Raw genomic sequence first — 15,048 nt, forward strand, 5'->3', positions numbered from 1 at the left:
CGAAGCATTGCCACCAATTTAGGAATGGGCAATATGAATAATGTAAAAAGTGGAAAAAATTTTCGTGTCTGAGCTGTAGTCTTTGCAAGTGTACTGAACACGATAAATTTGCAAGCCAGCATCTCGGCATAAATATTTTATTGCATGTTTTGCCCTGCGTTTGTTACCAAGAATAGAAATTTACATTTTTGCTGATCTCAGTTATAGATAAGTGAGAAGGAATGAGTGCCTTGAGAGTACACAAGAAGTTTTATGGCCTGATATCCATCACTCACTTAATGAAAACCATCATCTGTCCTCATACTGTCAGTGATCAACAGCCCAGCCTTCATTGGCTATTCATGTATTGATGTGTTTGCTATGTGCATGCGGAGGTTGATACTCAGCATGGTTGCAACAAAATAGTGAAACAAACAATCACCTAGATATTGCTCCCACCTATCAACATTCCTTTCATTCATTCATTAATTAATCAGTGAAGTAGCTAAAAGAATCAACTTTTGAAAACCGATCCAGTGGTCATTTCACAGGCAGGTGACTAACTTTTTGTGAACATGCCTGAATTGAATATCTCATGCCTATCTCAGTGTTTTCTTTTTTAAAATGTCGGCTAAATAATATAGCGTCATACTTAGTGACTGTCAAGTGTACGTATAGATGGAGAGATACTTTCTGTCGCTCACACCATTTAAAGCACCCAGGAATGATTGTCAACTGTTAATTCAATTCCATAGGTCAGTTTCAGTGAGAGTAGGAAGGAAAAGTCACCAGCTAATGGAGTGTATAGGGTTGCCCTTACAGATAGCGGGACAAACCAGCAAAGTAAAGATGTGTACACAGACCTTAGTATCATTAGGAGACAGATTCTAACTCATTATTTGGTTTATTCAGGCTATCATAGGAAAAAGGTAGATCAGGGTTGTCTTTTTACATATTCTTGTTGTAATAAAACCCTTACAATTTAGGTTAAGAAATTGTAATCTAGTGAGAAGTTAAAATTGTTATGTATTATGTTGATGGTACATTAGTTCAGAATGACCGATGTGCTTGTTGCAGTTTTTCCTTTTCTCTTAAATGTAATTTATTTTTAATGCCCAAATATCATCAGGTGTTCAAAAATATGTCTCAGTTTATAGTTTGTAGAAGTGTTTTTATGCCAGTCCCTAAGCTTGGATTTCACAGTAAGTTGCGGTGTCAATAAAACTAGAGAATTGATCACTGTAAAATTGTGGTTTGCTTACAGTTTTTGATCAACGAATGGTTGAATGATAAGGCACAGGAGGCTTCTGCTAACAAACCGTTAACTATCAAAACGGAAGCTGTAGATCTGCAAGTCACGACGGCCACCTCCTGCCCAGCTACCCCTGTACTACGAACTGCAGTGACCAATGCGCTGGAGAAAAGTTTTGATGCTGGAGCAGGGGCAAAGATCATGGGATCAGCAAAGAAGGTAAGCTGTCAAATCGATCACACTACACAAAGGAAGGGGCTCAGCCAGTATGTGTGGTCTGAACAATATCAGAATGAGTGCGTACTTTCACTGTCAAGGTCATGCTTTTTTTATAGAACATGGCAACCAATGAAAGGGTTGCAAGCATCATAAAGTAGAAGCTATCCTGACATTGTTGTCTGTGTTTAGTTTTGTAACAGAGCTGATACAGTTGTCAAGGTCTTTATGTTGGTTTCACATCAGAGTTTTGTGGCCAATTTTCAAGGACTGTGGTACTGTATGACAGTGCTTAGCCAAGAGACAGGGTCCTTGCGGTTTTCTGAATAAAGGTTGTACAATTGTCAAGGTCTGTTCAGATTAGGGAGAATCATATACTGTAGAGTGGAACAAAGATATGCACGTTTCCACTGTACATACTGGTGTTTTGTACTTTCGAGAAAAACATTCTGCATGCCTATATTTCTTTACTGCAGCGCTCAACATGTAGATATGTCATTACACCTGCATTACATTAGATACTGCCAGGGTGATGTAGTCACATGCACTGTGTGTCATTGCACCCAAAGTTGCCTTGAATAACATCCTGTAAAGTCTGCTATCTTTGATGTGAAAATATGACGACAGCCTGCGTAATCGTGTAAACAGTGCATGTTGGCTCCAACCGGCCAATACTCTTTATGGAAGTCGTATGCATATCTCATGCTATCACTGTTTTATGTTTACAGCGTTGGTTGAGGCAGGCCATGAGTGAAACCAGCACAACAACAACAAGCAAAGCTGGAAGTGGTGAACATCTATCCCCTGTGTGTAATGGCGCAATTAGTCCCACTGCCAATAGTCCTGCCATATCTCCCAGTGGCTCATCTGTCAATGGTGAGCCTTTATTCACATTCAAACCTTTCATTCCTGTATTGAAGTTTTAAACTGTCCACCCCCATTCCCTATAAACAGATCCACAGTCACCACTGATACAAAAAGTTAAGGCCAAACCATGATGGTGTAAGGGTTAACTTTACTCAAAAAAATTGACGATCGGATGATGATGAGAGAAGAAAACTGGCTCTTCCTAAAAACCAAAGTAGAATTAGAACTCCATGCTGTGAAGACATCATCAAGATTTTCATATGGGGTGAATGTTTTCATATTTATCACTTGTTTTACTCTTGAAGGAACGCACATGTGCAGTTTTGATTACATGAACTAGTTCATTGACGTGACAGTATAAATTTTCTTGTGACAGATTTCATGACCCCACTGAAAAAACGCAGACTTCGAGCGTCAATATCTGAGGAGAGTGTCACCACAGTGACTGTTACCACAACAGCAGCTCCACAAGCCCAACTGCAGCCGCCGCCGCCGGCCAGCACCCCACCACCGCCACTGGTATCCTCAAGCCAGGTGGATAGCATGTTGAGGACCCCGTCACCCAGGTCCAAAGTGTCATTGGAGGAGTCGTCGAAGAACGGTTACAAACCGATGTTGTCACCGATAACGCCAGTGACGCCGGTCACAGACATCTGCAGATATGAGGTAGGCACTGAGGTGTTGGTGGGTATCATTGATGAGCCAAATTGATGTTTACGACCCTGCTAGTTGAAAAAAAAAACAGTAGAGAAAGTCCCTGCCTTCCTTCATCTGCTTGTTAGTTTCTATGTTCATTACTTTACTTGTATGTCTATACCCTTAGTCAATATGCTTACATACTGCCGTTTTTGTTTCTTGTTTTGTGTGTAGCCTATATCCTCACCAGACACTACGCCAGAAGTCGGCAAGAACCAGACTCCATTTCCATTTCCTCCATCTTTTAAAAAGGTTAGCAGTGCAGAATCTTTTTTTTATGTGTCTCCATGTCGTCAAGTTTGGTGCTATTGCCTATTCTCTGAGTGATTTCTGTTCTTCTCTGTATTTTGACATCTCTAAACTGGACACAGTTGTGACTGATGTTCACCTTTGTTCCAAATTCACAGGAGCTGGCCAAGCAGATCTCGGCAGACAGTGGATTTTCAGGCACACCGACTGATTGCAAGCTGTCACCTGTGACGCCAAGTGTTTGCACTGGACAATCTTTTGATTCAGTGGACAGTTCCAAATCTGAAATATTAACGGAGACTTCCGCTGGAGACAGAAACTGTACAAATGTGAACTCCCATATGGAAGTCAGTGTGGCTTATGAAACTGTTGTGTCTCAACCAAGTCTGATCGTGGAGAGCCATGTCTCCACATCGACGGACCACATACACAAACACTTTCAATCGGAGCCAATTGTTTTGGACTCGAGCAAACGAGATGTTGCCGCTCCAGTGGAGAGTGGCTCGAACTTCAGTGAAGCAAACCGAACATCGGAAGCAGGGAGGGAAAGTAAAGTCTCCCTGCAGACAGACATCAGGACGTCTGTGTCTGTGTCTCATGTGCAAAATTTAATAACGGGGGCTCGCTTGAGCAGCTCCAGTGAAAATGACTTGCAGCAGTGTCTGCAGAACAGTGCGGATGGATCTGCAAAGTGTGGCCTGGACGCTAACCAAGTCAAAACTGAAGTGAAGTTACCTCAGAGTAATTCACCAAGGTCTGATTGGCAAACGTTTGACCAAAACAAGGGCAGTTTTAATGTTTCGTCAAGGACAAGAGAACCAAGATATATGGATGTGTTTTCTAGTGCGTACAGGAGCCGTAGGAACTCAGGCCCAGCTGATAACAGGACACATTACGGTATGCGCCCATATCATAACCCATTTGCCGACGATAATGTGAAATATGAATCTGGTTTGTATACTTCATTTACATCACCCAGGAAGCTTTTCCTGCCGTCAGGCCCGAGGAATACCTTCACAGCTGGGCCAAGCAAAGGCCAGGTAACGGCAGCCACTACAACGACAGCAATGAAAAGCGGCCCATCAGATACACCAGCCATAAGTTCAACAACAGAACCTGCGCCAACCCAGGCAGAGAACAAGGCAGACATACAAGACAGTGATATGCTGGTGACAAACAGTTGCATTGACAGTAAGCCTGTGTGTGTTTCAAATGCATCGGCGTCTGTAAGTACAAGTAGCCCAGTGTTGAATTCACAGAGTGTGGCCAGCAGTACAAACAGTGAAAGTGTGACATCAATATTGTCATCGTCTTCATCATCAGCATCCACGTCACCGCCGCCAATGGTTTCTTCAACGACAGTAACGACAGTGGCCTCTTCTGTGTCTACATCGTTACCTTCCACAAGTTTACCATCAGCGGGGTCTGCTACTGTGAGTAGCGCTCCAACAACACCAGTGAAGCGAAAGGTACGTCACTTGTTAAGCCTTCTATGAAGCCTTCTGAACGCAGTTACCAAAGTAGTCAAATTCCTGGCTGCCTAAATGTATTGGCATTCCTGGGCCAAATCTTTGGGAAAGTAAAGGGTTACTCCCCCGATCCAGCATGTATCAGGTATCTACCTGCTGTTGATGGAAGTAACCAACAAGACATGCATTCACCCTTTACAGTGCATGTTAACAAGCTGAAAGATGTGATATGAAAATATTTCTTTAACAATGACTTCACCATCAGTGTATGTAATGTTTTGTGGCTTGTTATTGACCCTCACTTCAAACTCTGTATTGATATCATCAGCTCACAGATTGCAGCAAATGTGTTCCTTGGATAAAGGGAATTCAAAAATATTTTATTTGCAACAATGTTTATCGGTCAGTAAATACTTTACTTCTCTACAACTAAGAGCAGGGGTTCTATGGATGATCTGCAGCTGTTACAAGGTACGAGGGGCGCCACTTTCCCTGGGGTTCACTGTGGTATGTCAATATAATCATGTCAGGGAGAGGAGAAGATGTTGCATTTCCAAAATCAAATACGTGCTTAGGTGCCCATGACTTATCCAAATCACAGTAAAGAGTATCTGTGTAACATTCCTCCTGAAAGGTCAGCAGCTTTCAAAAAGATAAGAAGTAAAGGACTTGAACTCTAATTCCTCTTCCAGGTGACATTGTTAGAGTACAGAAAGCGTCGGAAGGAGAAATCGCAGGTACAACCATCCAGTTCAACAAGCAGCTCCCCGACAAGCAGACCGACCACCCCGACCTCTGTCACCACCACGTCTGGTAAATCTTTCTCTGAGAATCCACCAAACAAATCCCTGCCAAGCCCACTACCGACGCTGGCTCCTCTGCCGCTATTCAATCCAACCAACCCGTTGGAGGAGACTGTCAACGGCAAAGCATCCACGGTATTGCCCATCAAGAAAATGAAGTCACCCTTGAAGTCGCCACTGATCAGTTCTCTGCTCTTGAAACCAAAAGAAAAGAGAGACGAGCTTGAAGCTCAGTGGTAAGTTGTCATTTTACAACAATGCATGTGTGTTGTGTGTAATTTTATTTATACATGTGCACTTGTTGTCAAGTTCTCAGCTCTTCATTTAAATTGAGATCTTCACAAATTTGCCCATTGTTGTGAAGAAAACAAAGAGAGAAAAATTGTGTTCATGTGGTACATGCCCACATAGGTGAGAGGAAGAAATCCAGGTACAGGTACTTGACTACCATTTCTTCCTTTCAGGAAAGCATCAGAGAAGAGCAAAGAGGACCCATTAGACAAGGTCAGGAGAGATCTAGACAGCAACATCAGGGAAAGGGAAAGACGGGATTCCGGCGGGATCAGATCAAAGGAGGAACATGTGCAGTCACCAATGAAAAGACCTGGGTCTCCTCTACCACCTCCCCCGCCCCCAAGTAAAGTAAAACGGCCCCACATGGGATTGAAGCTGCATATGCCCCCTCCTCCGCCGCCCAGGAATGGACCAGATAGAATGCAAGGTTAGTAACCAGCTTGTCATTTCATGGGTTTCAAATTGTTTTATGGTGTAACCAGGGTTTGGTTTTTCAAAGGAGCAGTTTGTGAGTAGATAACATTGTACTGGGAAGTTCTGATTGAAATAATAAAAGCCAGGTGATAACTTTTTACTTAGCAGAGCTCAGGCAAGAACTTCATCTGTGCAAAGTATAGCATATTGGTGTGATCATACAGCGCATTTATTTATGTTTGTTACAGACATTTCCTGTTACTGCTATTATTCTGAAAACTGCCCATCTTGTCAGTAACATAGTATGTTGTCAAGAGAAAAGGTAAAACCTGTTGTTAGGATATTTCAAATTTGAAAACGCCATTTGTTCAAACAGATATCAAACTCGTTTTCAAAAGCCTATAACCAGTTGACAGTGAGTTAGTTTCATGTAGGTTAATACAAATTTCAAAAATCCTGTCTTCTTCTGTCCTTACTTATAGGTGATATTGTAGTTGATTCAATGGTGACATCTAACAGTAAACAGCAGCCAATGCGATCAGCACATTTCCAGCAGGTATGTTTCATATCCGTAGAAACAGGAATTGTGGGAAACCACAGGGTGAACCCTTCCTGAGTCAATTTTCATGGGTAATCACTGTTTATTAGGTTAACGACCTGTGTAACTTCCTGGTTTCAGGGGTGACCAATCACACTGTCACAATCAGTTGCGATTTTATGAGATGCCGTTAACCGTAATCCTGCCAGGCAGTATCACTTCCCCATCTGTCGAGTCAGTAAAAAGCAGTATCGTGCCAAATCTATACATATTTTCACCTGCTTTGGTGTGATAGGTTATACAGGTTTTGTCAGTAAAAATCAGATTTGCAATATCTATATATTCAGGGGACCTTCACATGCTCAAGTTTATGTCATAATGCAACATAAAGGACTTGTTATACCTCACTGGTTATAAGCTACATGACCTGATAGTGGTATATGAACTTGGCAGCATAAGGGTTAACCCTTAAAGTGCCACGTCGGTTTATAAACCGACACGGCATTCTCGCTCTCAGCGCCACGTCGGTATATAAACCGACAGTGGTTGCGTCTATAATTATGCCTAACTTAGCTATGCATTGCCGAACTCAGCCAGAAGGAGGGTATTCCTGACCCTTTGAACCCAGTTTAGTACCATATAAGGACTAAAATAATGACATCATGCAGCCTAACAATCGAAAATTCCAGTAATTTATGCAAACTTTCTTCAAAAGAGGTCAGCGGTTTCATGAATATATTTAATCAGGTCTGCAGTTTCACCCATACGCGGATACGGCCACAGTGCATTGAACGAAACACATACGTACGTTTTGAAAGCTTTACCATGCCGTAGACACGGAAGACAACGATATTATGCCAAGCTACTGCCCTCTGGGTGATAGAAATGATAGATTTTACAGTTTTTTTGAGAATATTTTACGAAAAAATAACGCGATTTGCTGACCAAATCGATCGAGATAGTGAACTTCGAACGTATCGGCGGCCAAGATGGCGGCACTGTGTGATGCCTAACTCTCGACATGGAACCCGAGGTTAGGGTTTTTGAAGTCCAAAACATGCAAGATTGAGAAATTTGTAAGGATTTGGTTAAATTGAAGTGTATTTTGTCGATTTTCAAGCGTTGGACTGCCAAAAAGCCCCTTTAAACTGTTGATATTTGACCTCCGGCCGTCCTGGAGCGAGACGGCCATGACAGTCGACCCGGTTTGTAAATGAAATGTAGTTGTTCCGAACTGTTGACATTGCGAGACATTTCCTACGTGTTACGCATTTTTTTTAACTGAAATAAACCGGACATGAAACGTTTTTTCGATACTTAGTGGTTTCTTTCCATTTCGTGGCGGATTTTGTGGCGTGCTTGTCAAAATACGTGATCAAACTTGGCGAACGGATTGACTTATATGTATGGTAGTACGAGTCCGTGATTCGATAAGCCACAGGTAGTTACACACGTGTACGTGAATTAAACTAATGTAAGTTGGGTCAAACACCAAAATTAATTGATAAAAAGGTCAGTGAAATGTGTTTTTGTCTTCAACTCTTCATTATAATTATACTGGCGGTTCAAACTATACAGAGTCAGTTGAATATGCCCTATAGTTGTGTGCATGTGTTGCACAATAGATACCCCTCCATGTACAATATGGAACCTTGTTGTCTCTGTGTATGCAAATTAATTGTTTGTGTTTACAGGCAAACAAGACTGTAATTGATTTCTTCTAACTTTGAAGACAGATTTTAAATAACACTAACAAGAAATCGTATGATAGATAGTAAACTGATGACAAAGTGGATATGTACACTGAATTTTTCTCTGGAAAATCATTTCCACTAGAAGAAATAAAATATATAAACAAGCAAACAAATACAAACAAACAAACAAACAAATACAATAGACAAGTAAACGACAATGCTTGGCAATGCAATCTCCGATGCTCCATAGACAGTAGTTGTCAATCTACATTTAATGTACGCATGTAAATATTATTTGTATTTTTGTAGAGATGCATTTGCACAGGAAGCATTTGTATTATTTTGAAAGACACTAATTGTTTGTTTGTTTTTATTTATTATTTACGTATGATGTTACATGATGCTGAAATCGTGTATCTGAATTCATGTCTCTCGATAACATGAAAATTTTATTCAAGTTTGAAGGCCGTTGATGAATTTTATACATTTTTAGAAACTTTTTATCATTTTCAGTGAATTTTGAACAAAAAACGAGCATTTTAGCCCAATTTTACACCTTCAATGTGTAAATTGAAACTTTTCATTGTCATAGAGAGCTTCTTCATATCCTGAGCTTTGGAAATAATAATGGGTTTTTAGGGCTTCTCTTCACAAAAAATGAACTGCACCGGTCTGAAAAAAGCATAACATGTTGAGAAGTTTGGTTCAAAAAGTCCTTGGCCTGGCAGTTGCATTGCATAGAAAGTCTATGGCACTTTAAGGGTTAAAGAGCACGTTGGTCATGAGATTGACCAAAATACATTTTCTGTCAACAAACGTAGAATGCTATGGAAATCAAAGACGTGCAAACTGTGCGATAGAGAAGTACAGTTTCACTCAGAACTAGTTGTACTGCATCACAAAATACCCTGTAAGTCATCTTGTAGTTTACCATATGGTGCATGTCATACAGCAATAGTGATATTGTCTGACACAAGAAGTTGCTTTTCACGAAGGGCTTTCAAAACATGTTAGTTGTAAACTTTACTCAGCCATTATCAAATTGCAGGCATGAATACTACCAACAGAATTTTCAAAGCAACTGTGTCCTTGTTCCTTCAACAGCCACCCCCACCACCACCTCAACAACCTGTTCAAAAAGAGGTATCTGGGCAACCGCAACAGTTTCAACAGCAGCCGTACCAACAGCAAACCTACCAGTACCCTCAGCAGTATCCACAGCTTCAACAGCAACCGCCGCCGCCACCTCAGCAGCAGCCAGCACAACAACAGTATCCACAGCAGCAGCAGCAGCAGCAACAGCAGTATAATTACAATGGCTTTGGACAAGGCTACGGGGACCAAAAACTTCAGCCGCAGACACAGCAGCACTTTGCAGCGCCGCCCCAGCAATACCAGCAGCAGGCTGCCTACCAGCAGCCGTTTCCTCCTCCGCAGCAGCCGCCACAGTACCAACACCAGCAGCAACCACAGCGGCCACCAACACAGCAACCGCAGCCAGCTGCAGCTCCCGCACAACATCCGTACCAGCAGCCGCAGCAGCAACCACAACAGCAGCAGTATGCAGGGTATGGGCAGCAACACTACAATACCTACTCCAGGAGTAACGGATTTTACCAACAGTGATAAACTGACAGAGAACATCCGAAGAAGTTCTCCGTCGTTGCAGGACATTAAAAGTTGATGACTAGGGGTATTATTGAATTTAATAGTCGGTCAAACTCAGCTGGACATTGCTGTAAATATGCTGCCTGTGTTAACAACTTGTTCCAATCGATATTGTTCCTGTAGGCAAAGAAAAACAGAGATTCAAATATTACAGAGTGGAGATAAGTGAAGGAGGAGTTTATGTAACATAATAGTGCACTGGTGAAATAATGTAGGCATAATTTAGGTTGTTGTTAGTATGTCATCTAAGTTTAGTAGTGTGTAGTGATAGTGTGTTCACTTGTATATAATATGCACCATGTTGTAAGATACTTTCCTCTCATTTTGTATCGGGCAACTTGTTTGTAATTGTCCCTTTATTTAGTAACATACACACAAAAAAAGACTATATAGCGGTTTATTATATAGTACTTGTACATGTTTAACTTCATAAAATCATTTTTATTTTAAAAGAAAAAAAGTTCAAAAAAACGGAAAAAATCTGGTCCTATCCAGTTTAAGATTACTCGTTATATTTTCATTCTTACTTCTTTTGTTTATTGAGGATATGTAAACCAGTTCTGTATTTGCTTGTACTTTTCTCTAACGTTCAACTGTAATCTACAGGTTATAATTGTCTAACTTCTCATTACTACAATATATTTTTATTTGGTTGTGTTTTGTTTTGTTTTTTTGCCTGATGTTGCTTTTTCCTAAAAACCAGGGAATCCATGCGAGTCGGGTACACATCAGGTTAGATATCCAGAGATTGAAAGCGCCAGAGATGATTGTCTTTTTTTTTATGATCTGGTCTGCTTCTGTAGGGCTAGAGATGTTCACTGTCATTTCAGGTATCTGTGACAAGAATGTTTCCTCTTGTGGATTCTCCTGAAAGAGATGCCGCTTAAAGTCTGTCGGTGGCCCATCTTTGTCAAACAAACCCACAGTAGAAATAGTCAAGTTGTCGTGAGAGTTAAGTAGTGCGAGAGTTTCTGAGAGCAAGAACGAGAGAGAGTGATGAGAGACAAGAAACATAGGCTTACTCAAGAGTTTTTTTATCAATTATATATCTATTGCCCGCATCAGAGGTAGAGGACAAATTTCAGATTTTTATCAGTAAATGCCTGTGTACAGAAAGATTTATTCTGCATAGTTTTTCCTTAACAATTTAAAAAAAAAGTATATATATGATTGACTTGTTCTCTGGCTTGCTTCCTTGAATTGAGAAAAAAGGGTAATTCTTCTTCCTTTTAAATTCAGACCCTTTCAGTCTTTGTCTCTTACAAAACGACCTCTGGAGAGTGTATTCAGTTGTCAAAAGATATTTCCAAAGGTGTTTTATTCCTTTATTTCCTCTGCTGATGGACCTGTACAAAGCTTTCCAACCTGTATCCAATTATATTGTGAACAGAAGTCTTAGAGGTCTAAATTTTGATATGATAACCACTTTGCCAGGCATGCTCGGCCAGATGTACTCACTAAGACACATGAAAAGCTTTCTGGGAGTTTCTCTGTTTTGCTGTAATTTTCGAGATCATATGTTCTATTCTCAGCCTTGCCTTTAGTGTGTGTATGCACTACCCTTTGATGTGGCTCGTCATTTTTTTTCTGCTGTTTTTGTTTTCCTTTTATGAGAATTTTGTTTTCGTGTCAATACCACTAGGAATGGGTCCCCCCTTTTTCTGTAGACTTTTTCCAATTTAGGATCTTGTTCGTCGCTATGTTAACTGCAAGTGGATTTGTTATGCATTGTTTATGAATGTCCTAGCACACAAAGTTATTGCGTACTTGTCGCTATTGGTTGTACCCAGTGTTCATCTGTGCTTTCATTCATCATTGGTAAAAATTGAAGACGCCTGTAAACTACACCCAGCAGACCATAATGTGGAGATGATATTTTGTGTAAAATAAAGAGATGGTCGACAGACTGGCAAAATCTACTTCAATGTGTTTATGGTGTCTCTGTATCTCTGACAAACCCCCACCCCCTGCCAATCATTACTGTTTGTGGACAATTGGCCAAACCCGGAATTCGAATTGACCACGGTACAAACAAAGCCATGTGCGCAAACGCGCACAGACGTACGTGTATTTCCATACGCGTTCAGTACACATGTGGGTGGTTTTGTACCGGCATCACGTGATTATTTGGGCGTACTGAGTATGTAGAACGGCGTATGCATCGCATCCTTTTTATTCCGGAGTAGAACAATTGGCAGAGAATTATTTTTTTTACTGTCAGATATTGATCAGTCATGTCTGTGATGTATATGACTTGAAGAGCTGTATTCCATAAGTACCTATAGTCTGTATATGAAAATGTTACTAAATACTTGGATACATGTGAAAATATGACAACAAATCATTACACTTGTTTAGTGATACACCCAATGATGTGTACTTTATGCAATTGAAAATGAAATATAGGTGAATTCAACCAGCCTCTCCAAATAACCTTAGCTGGTAATACCAAACATTGATTCACCGAAGGACCTAGCATTTACTTGTATGACCGTCTCAGGAGAAATAATGCTATTATGCCTAAAACTGTAAACAGCAGAAGCGCTGCATTGTAAAGATTTTAGCAAAACATGGTATAGCTCTATGGTTGTGGCACATGTATGGAAATGTTTCTTACTGCCAGAGCTCTTCAGTTGTGAACCAAGATGCATAACCACCAGTGCTCATACCTCGCCCTGGTGATGTTAGGTTCGGAATTTTTGCGACAGCCGCCGCTAGATGGCGCCTTTTCTTGGGCGTATTAAAAAAGGATGTGTACTTTCCATTCTTCTTGCGATTGCAGTCTATATAAACGAATCCTTTACACCGTACTGCCCGTAAACGTCATTCTGGCCGATTTCATTTGTTTCGTTCAATTTGTGAAACAATTATCATTTCATAATCGCAAGCATCGTATTAAATCATCACAATCATTCGTCTCCGACAATGAAAATGCAAGATTTCAACATACGTTTGAAGGACTGTAGCCAGACGTGAGTGAGACCCTACCTTCCAGCGAAATGCAATATTGGACTTTTCTGCTAATCGGTACAAAACTGTCGACATATCGTAAGGGATTACATGTGTCGAAGGAAACACTGTTTGTCGTTCTCATACGTTGGAAATTTCTGAACACAATCTCCCATCACAAGAACATAATATACAAAACCAATAAAAATGAGTAAAAATAAAGTTGTCTTGTATCAGATGTGGTCTCCTTTTACGGTCTGTGGTTTGATGGAGGTGCATGTCTGATTCTGTCACTGTCGCCATAGCGTTGACGGACAACCTAGATTAGGATTCACAATATCGTTTCCTGCAATCTGATTGGATGCAAGTTTTCCTGAAATGGCGATGGCGTGCCATCACAGGACAGTCAGTGTGGCCACGGGACATGGAAGAAAATTATCGGTTGGGTGAGTAATTTATTGCAACGACTGCGATATGCTAATCGTCCGAACTGCAGAAGGAAAGTACGAACTGGGTCATTAGATTTTACAGGTGCGACGTCGATCAACAAGACAATCGATATGCCCTTCAGTTTTCATATTTTCCCAGAGTTCGCATGGCTTGCGTATTTGAGCCATTTTTTATTTATAAGATAAGCTCTCAAATTGTTAGTGTTGTGATTGGCAAAATTGAAGACATTTGTCTGTATTTATATTACTTTTGTCGTCCCCATATCGATGTCCCTTGTAATGTATGTACGGAAACGCGCGGGAAAGCCGCGATAGTTTGGCGGAGGCCTTTTTGAGGAGGCAGCTGAAAAATCAGTATTCTCATACCTGTACTCGAATGTCAACGCTGTGGGGATAAAAATGTAGACAACAACATATAAATGCAAATATATTTTGTCAACAAAGACAACACCAGTCACTAGACTCCCTGTGGTTAGAAGTATAAGCTTAAGGAATATTATTTTTTGCGACAGCAGCGACACCGTAATTTTTGAAACAAATTTACTTTCTACATTTTCTGTATTTTAACATTCAATGCATCCCCCGTCTCGGAAAATCTAATCGTCGATCCCTGATGGAATGCCCGAGTGGAAGGGCAAGATAGGAACACACACACACACACACACACACACACACACACTCTCTCTCTCTCTCTCTCTCTCTCTCTCTCTCTCTCTCTCTCTCTCTCTCTCTCTCTCTCTCTCTCTCTCTCTCTCTCTCTCTCTCTCTCTCTCAGAATCTTTGGTAGGTTACCAATCTGCAGGAAAGGCTGTGGGGAAAAGGAAGTCGCGTTAAGATTAGAGTATCATGCTTGGTCAAGTTAACGGTTGAAGTATTACACGTCAGGGCTCGAAATTAGCGGTAGTCCCGCTTCCACAGACTACCAACTGTTTTCCCTTGGGCTACCAAAACCCATGAAATGGTAGTCCACACGGACTAGCAAAGCCTTGGACATGAAATTACTTGGTGAACGACATGATGTTGATCGCTGTGACATGACCGACACTCAGACAGTAAACCCAGCTGGACACAGAAAGGCAAGACTACATGACTTTGCTATGCAAATTAAAAGGCGACAGTGCTGTCGAATTTGTTGGGACAAACTTTCAATAAAATATCATTATTTGAACTGATGTACTTGGACGACAGGCTCGGGAAATGGTGGCCAATAAAAAAATTATTTTCATAGTTATTTAATCACAATGTATCAATCACAATTAAACACAAAATTATTCAAACTGCTACATCCACAAATTGCGCTTTCCGAAGTGTACGAGATCATTCCATGATAGTTTACTATGGTGGAAAAATATAGCCAAAACTGGCACGAAAGTATTAGGAACATGACTGTACCAAGTTGTCATCCTGAAATTCATAGTCAATCTATTTTTAGCCATGTTATCTTTACACGTGCTGAGTGAAAAGTCGTTGTGACAGTCATGGAAAATATCAAAATTGACATATAAGCTCTG

General features: G+C 40.8%; 1 protein-coding gene across 2 annotated transcripts in view; it reads left to right on the plus strand.

The window, feature by feature from the left end:
• LOC139134955 (inactive histone-lysine N-methyltransferase 2E-like) overlaps positions 1-12,058 on the plus strand; it is a 31,075-nt gene extending 19,017 nt beyond the window's left edge. The window contains exons 15-23 of one of the 2 annotated variants that reach the window (XM_070702068.1): positions 1,244-1,450; positions 2,176-2,323; positions 2,691-2,980; positions 3,185-3,262; positions 3,418-4,728; positions 5,421-5,767; positions 5,996-6,252; positions 6,722-6,795; positions 9,576-12,058. In XM_070702068.1, the coding sequence (XP_070558169.1) occupies positions 1,244-1,450; positions 2,176-2,323; positions 2,691-2,980; positions 3,185-3,262; positions 3,418-4,728; positions 5,421-5,767; positions 5,996-6,252; positions 6,722-6,795; positions 9,576-10,097 (3,234 nt within the window). In that variant the 3' untranslated portion in view covers positions 10,098-12,058. The remainder of the gene's footprint in view (positions 1-1,243; positions 1,451-2,175; positions 2,324-2,690; positions 2,981-3,184; positions 3,263-3,417; positions 4,729-5,420; positions 5,768-5,995; positions 6,253-6,721; positions 6,796-9,575) is intronic. The other variant, XM_070702069.1, reaches the window with a different exon arrangement.
• Positions 12,059-15,048: the final 2,990 nt, after the last annotated feature.

The sequence above is a fragment of the Ptychodera flava genome, chromosome 6 (genome assembly GCF_041260155.1).
Source record: "Ptychodera flava strain L36383 chromosome 6, AS_Pfla_20210202, whole genome shotgun sequence".
NCBI lineage: Eukaryota > Metazoa > Hemichordata > Enteropneusta > Ptychoderidae > Ptychodera > Ptychodera flava.